This window comes from Limulus polyphemus, unplaced genomic scaffold, assembly GCF_000517525.1.
Source record: "Limulus polyphemus unplaced genomic scaffold, Limulus_polyphemus-2.1.2 Scaffold1429, whole genome shotgun sequence".
NCBI classification, from domain to species: Eukaryota; Metazoa; Arthropoda; class Merostomata; order Xiphosura; family Limulidae; genus Limulus; species Limulus polyphemus.
The window spans coordinates 255,088-261,660 of record NW_013667039.1 but is presented as its reverse complement, the minus strand read 5'-3'; the positions used below and the strand labels follow the sequence as shown (position 1 = coordinate 261,660).

General features: G+C 32.6%; 1 protein-coding gene across 3 annotated transcripts in view; it reads right to left on the bottom strand.

The window, feature by feature from the left end:
* The window catches only part of LOC106463518 (ropporin-1-like protein), a 21,841-nt gene extending 16,011 nt beyond the window's left edge, over window positions 1–5,830 (bottom strand). For 2 of the 3 annotated variants that reach the window (XM_022391044.1, XM_022391045.1), the window contains exon 1: window positions 5,454–5,830. In XM_022391044.1, coding sequence (XP_022246752.1) covers window positions 5,454–5,638 — 185 coding nt within the window. In that variant the 5' untranslated portion in view covers window positions 5,639–5,830. Of the gene's footprint in view, window positions 1–4,881; window positions 4,940–5,453 lie in introns of all 3 variants that reach the window. The other variant, XM_022391046.1, reaches the window with a different exon arrangement.
* Window positions 5,831–6,573: the final 743 nt, after the last annotated feature.

Sequence of the window (6,573 nt, the reverse complement as noted above, 5' to 3'; positions counted from 1 at the left end):
TGTATATATATATACATAGCTGTTGAGTCTAAGTACTAAATATGTATGTGCTGTACAGTATTAAGATATATATAGATAGATAGCTGTTGAGTCTGATTATTAAATATGTACATGCTGTTTACGAGACCATGTCAAAGATGAAACATCTTAAAAATGTGGCCATATGCAAATCCCAGAACTAAGGAGCAGGTAAATAGGCTCTAGATAAAACAGAATCATGACTTAAATGTCCCAACAACAGATAAAACACGTTTGTAAAGCCACAGCCAAAGACCACAAATGAGCCAACGTGGAAGGAAGGAGGGAGAGGATGTTCCCAGAAAATCCCTCAGGATTTCTTTGAAGAGCCTCAGACAGGAGATGGATTGTGGAAAGGTACCATAAAAAGCATTGTGAGGGTAAGACGGAGGCAGGAAAATTGGGCATGGGTGAGACTAATGGGAAATTTGGGGCCCACCCCCCAAACGGATAAAACCAAGCCCAACAGTTGTTGGTCGAGATATGGACAGTTAGCCTTATGATAAGCAAGGGCAGACTGATCCAAAGCCTGTGGGGACGAGGCATACTAACACCATCACCCAACTGAGAGGCAAATGTCAGGGGAGTGGGGAAAAAACCAAATAGGGTTGAGAAGTACATTCATGCAGTAGTGAAGGACATTGGTCATAAGATATAGGAGCAAGGGATAAAACATCACATACCTGAGAAATAAAGTCTGAAAGAACTGTGGAAGGCTGAACAGAATCCTCAGGAAGGATATGGAAAGGCACGGCAAAATCAGGAAGTAGAAACAGGTGATCAAAGTTGTCATCAGCCTGCCCAGGTTCAGTAGGAAGTGGGGCAATGTCTGGAGATGGAAGTTGACCCATATAACATTCAATCTCCCTGTGAACAAATGTAGACGAATCTCCAGACGGGTCGCTAGCACCTGAAGCCTGTGGTATAGCACCTGTCAAATGTGACACACCAGAAGTGGTAACATTAGCTTCAGAATTCATGTTGTATCAGTCGACAAAAGCTTTTGAAGGAAGAAATAAATGCGACTAAAATAAGGGTAATTGAACCTGAATGCTTTCAAGAAAAAACTGAGTATGCTAAATTAAACCATTTTGAGAACTAATTCAATCTCAAACACTAATTCAGACAAAAATAGAAAGACATCTGAGTGCAAGCACTGCCCAACGAGAAGTGATAGTTCAGTAGAGGCGCATACAGGGAGTCCCATGCGTCATGTGAGTATACTATTCTCCTATTGGTAGAAAAGTGACACATAGTGGTTTGCATGAGAGACATGTTGGAATCATTTGATTCCAATAGGGGGGTACAGAAAGCTTGTGGCATGCGTAATAAAAAAGTTCACATATAGAGAGCAGCAATGTACGAGAATAGCTAATCTTGTGAGAAGAGGGGAGTACCATATCAGAATTGTGAGTTTTCTGGTGTTGCATTACACTCTTTTGATTAAATTATATAAAAAAATGTTTTGTATTTGTTTGTGTTATACTATATTAATATATTCAAATGTTATGATATACGTCCTGTAAGTTATAACAGTTTAAATTGATGATTTCTGGTGTTGCAATTATGTTGAAATATATTCCTGATAAAATCTTGCGATACAGTTGAAAGCCCATTCTTAAATGCATGAATAGAGAAATTAAATGAAAAATGTCAAGCTTACAAAATATAAAATTTACAAAGACACTGAGATTTATTGAAAAAAGCCACTATTAAAAATAATAAAGACCAGTGGCTCCCAAATTTTTTTCTGCTGTGTACCTTCAATCAGACCTTTGAGCCAGTAGCATACCCTTAATGCATATAATATGTTAAAAATACTTTAGAGTGGCTTACATTGATAAAAAGGTAAATCAAAAAAAGTCATTCAAGGATGAGTCTACAATACACAAATGTTGAGTGCTTGTTTGGAGAATATGTTGGTAATTCATCAAGGCTGCCCTCCAATTTTGAGGCATAGGATTTATTTTCTTTTTTTATACATATTTGTTAAAGGTTCTTGTGTACCACAAGTTTGGGAATCACTGATATAGACAATAAAATCCTAACAACTCAAAACATTAAATATCTTATGCTTACTTAATTGAAAAAAGAATCAAGAACAAAACAGGTTCTTCAAATAGTTCCCATGGAAATAATATTTTGTAAGAAAATAATGTGGCTGAAGAGCTAAACAAATACCTTACAAGTATTTATTACTGACAAAAGGAGAAAAAAAAAATATTAACTTTATCAATTCCTTTAATTATTAGTAGTAAATTTCTTTCAATACTATTGCTGTTAAAGGACAAGCTTTTTTGGATATTTCTCACCCTAAGGAGTTTAGTCTTAAAGCCTTAAAAATATAGTGTAGTTATAATGAGGGTTTTATGTATTATCTTTCAAAATATGTTTGATATTGGGAAAATTGGAAGTTTGCCAATATGATCCCTATTTTTAAATGATAATGTCAAAGGAGGACCTGGGATTTTATATGCTTATTAGCTTCACCTTTTATTATTAACAAGGTTTGAAATCTATTGTCACAGATAATTCAGAAATGGAGATGGAAAGTTGGAGCTTAAGAAACAATACTCAGCATGGTTTTAGAAACAGGCTTTTTTGCCAAATGAACTCTATGATATCTGATAGAGAGGTGAAGGCCCTTTGGCTGATGTTTTGTTTCTTGACATCCTTGATGAAAACCTTTGATAAAGTGATTAATAAGAATTCATATGGTGGAAAAGAAATTGTTACCAAATTGGCTTTGTGGCAATGAGCAAATGGAGGTTATAAAGGGGTATTTCTAATAAGGAAAATATGAGTAGTGGGGTCTGTCAGCCTGCTTTGAAGCTTTTTTAGGAAATACCTTCTCTACTCCAGCAGCTAGTGAGAAATAATTCAATGAATAAAGAACCAGTCAGTTAAGTAAAGACTTATTGTGTTGGATGAATAAAGATTTAAAAAAAAACTGTACATATGCATTTCAGAGGTTCTAGAAGTTATCCAAATACAATATGCAAACTGTAAAACAGGAAAAGGAATATTATTCTTCACACGAACATCACCTTGTACTCTGACTTGCCAAAATCTGAGTCAGACTTATGTTACCAATTGACAAGCATATCTTGAGTGCAAATACTTTCGTAACACATCTGATATTTCGAGTACAACAGACTTGTACATTTTACTCAAAGTTTCCCACATTTTGTTAGATACACATAGTAAATTTGGAATTACAGTCAAAATTAACTTCTCTAATATGGAGTCAACCCAACCCTGTACATATTTGGTTACTTGATTACATTAAACCAATTGATTATTCTCACATGAGACTTGGATATCTTGAATAATCAAAAATAGTAACAACCGGAAATGCTACTTTTGACTAGCTTATTACTTTCTTGAGTTGTAACACTAATCAATTAAGCTAATCAACCTTAAGTTAATTGAAAATAATAATAAGAATAATAATGGCAATATCTGAATAACTTGGATAGTTGAAATAATCAGAAACAGTAATAACTGGAAACACTAATTTCAATTAGTTGATTATTTTCGGGACATTAATCAATTAAATCATAATTCTGAGTAATTAATTATTTTACATGACACTATTCAATGCTCATAGATAATAGATTATTTCAACTGATATAATTAATTGCCCAGATCTACTTGTGATACATTATACAATTTTAAACTTGTAACAAAAAAATTGGCTTATTACCCTTTAGAAATGTTAACAGTAACAAAAAATAATGATTATGTTAGAAAACATAAAATAATATAAAATTCTTCAAGAAATTACTGTATTATTCAAACTGAAGTAAGGTGAGGTTATATTGGTTAAACAGAGGATATTAGGAAAATGCACTGACTACCTTAAGGATATGCATTTTGTCATCTTCCTGTATGTATGTCTTAGCTATATTAGTCAACTCCCTAACTTTTGAACTAATATATTCCTTAGCATGTGAAGATAGACTTCTATGTTTGTCAAGTGCACCATTTCCCAGTTTGTTTGTGTTTTTATGAAAAATAAATTCAACATTCAGTATTAAGTCATCTGTCAGTAGAATAACAAACCATAATGTCTGAATAGGCTTAATGTCAATTGAACACCTACTTAGTTGAAAATGTATATTTGATTATTACAACTAATTTCAGCAAATCTCCACTTGTAGTATGGTTATTTTTACAATAACAGCAAATAACAAAGCTATTTATTTTAAATAAAACGTTTTGGATAAAGTTTATATTTTATTTTCAGTTATGCTGACATCTATTTTAAACCACTAATAGTAATACTTTTAGAAACATCCATAAAAAATTATGACTATGCTTAAATAGTTTAGAATGAAAATTTAAGACTTGGCTGATTTACCTAAACTTGTTCAAGCCCAAGCTTACAATCAGACAAGATAAATGCATGAACCAGATGATGAGTTCAATCATTTTAATTGCCCAATAATAATAGTAAATTAAAGAGTTTGTAATACAAAACTAGATATCGTTTCCCTATCAAAATTAAAGAAGTTATGAATCTTATACAAGTTAATTATTTAAAACTTTATTACTATTGAGTTAAGAAAATTATCTTCAGCAATAAACCCATTAAAATCATGAATTATTTGTACTAACTTCGAGCCTATTTTGAGGTATCTTGGGAGTAGGATCCATACAGTATTCAGTGTTGTTTATATACATATAGTATGCAGATTTATACCTAGTATTTCTTACATTATTCAGTTAGTATGGTGAACATTTCCATTTATCTAAAATTTACAAAGTTTTTTGCACACACACTTTTCCAGCCACATGTGTAGTTCTAACAATAGAATGATGGTCAAAGAATGTGGTTAAGTTCCTTTTTGCTCTATTTACCTATTGTTCTGGGTCATTTCCCTTTGGTGTCAAATACATTTTCTCACAGAAAAGATTGCTGTAAAGTAAAACAAACAATGTAGAGGTGAAGAATGATATTTTCCACTGATTAGTCAGGTGATGACTTAAGGATATATCAACCTTTACATTGCTATTGGAATTACTAACAGTGATGTGGGTAGCACATATCTGCTGAGAAGGAAGGTATTAAAAAACTTTAATATAATGCCATGCTCTCTCAGTCCTCTTAGTTCTTTCTTTTAAGCTCAAGCCTTCAATCTAATAAGTAAATTTTATGTTCTTTGTTTAACTAGTTAGTAAGTAACATTCACTAGTTCTTTATAAGTCCCTTTTTAAGTTCTGCAAACTAAACACAGTTAACAAAACCAAATACGGAAATTACTGTTTGAATTAGTCATATTGTTATTATAATTAGGCATATAATTTATGTAAATGCCACAAACAGTTTCAGCTTGTGCTTTACTTTCCTTGTCTCATCCAAACTGGTCTGTCCAAATTCTACTATATAATTTACTACCTATAATTTGTATTTAAAAAAACAATTTACTCACGCAGCAGACCACTGTAGTATGTCTTTCGGTTGTGTGCGTATGGCATCTTTCGTATATTTTTTAAGCAACTGCGGAAGTTCGTTGGGAATCCGTATTTGTTCGGGAGAATATAAAGATTCCTCAACCCAACCCATACGACTCGCAGGCCTACTACTACTGCTACTAGGCCTACTATCCTCAGACATTACGTTTCCTTAAAACTTAATATAATTTACAAGACATGCTACTTTTGTGCAAACTGTTACATTTATTTTTATGTCAAGCATAAAGCAAAAACTCCAAATATGTTAATAATTTATTATCATCTAATTCAAAATACAATTTTTATCCAAACGAGTGATAATTGTATCTAAGTTTACAATTGAATTGTCATGGTAACAGTAAAGCGTCATCTCAAAGCAATATATATATTATTTGAATAAATTAATTTTAGTACAAACTTCAAAAAATATTTGTTTGATGTTGGTGTTGGATAGGCAGGTCTCACTTATCAGTCTCTTTCAGTATCGTGAATGAATAGAAATAATGTGACAATAACAGAGTCTTGTGCTCAGAAAATAAAATAGTTGGATTTATAACATGTTTACCTGCTACTAAGCCAACTAGCAAAAAGCAGAGGGTGATTGCTAATTAAAAACCAAAGGGTGAACTTGCTTGTGGCAAATAAAATGGCTAGTGCACAATAGAATTTTAGAAATGGACTGTTCCTGCCTGTTTCTAGTAAAATGGTGTGACATTTTGATTTCTACATTGTACAGTGTTTAAATAAACAAAATGCTTGCAAGTTACAAAGTCAACTAGTAAGCACGAAGTAGAAGAGAAATTGGGCTACCTGTACAGGCTATCGATTTACTACGCCTGTACATTTCAAGCACATATATAATTAAAAGTTTATTCATAGTGTATATCATCTAATTTGGTATATAAACGCCGTAGTAATAAAAAAGTTAAAAATCTTTAAACATTACATTCTTTAATCACGTGACCCGTTCTATGGACGCGGGTTTGTCCTGTGGTAGAATTCTGGATTTTGAAGCTGGTGAGCCGGATTGGAATTCTTGTAATATCACACACTATTCCCTAAACTTTAAGCTGTCGGTAGGTTATAAGAGTGAAGGTC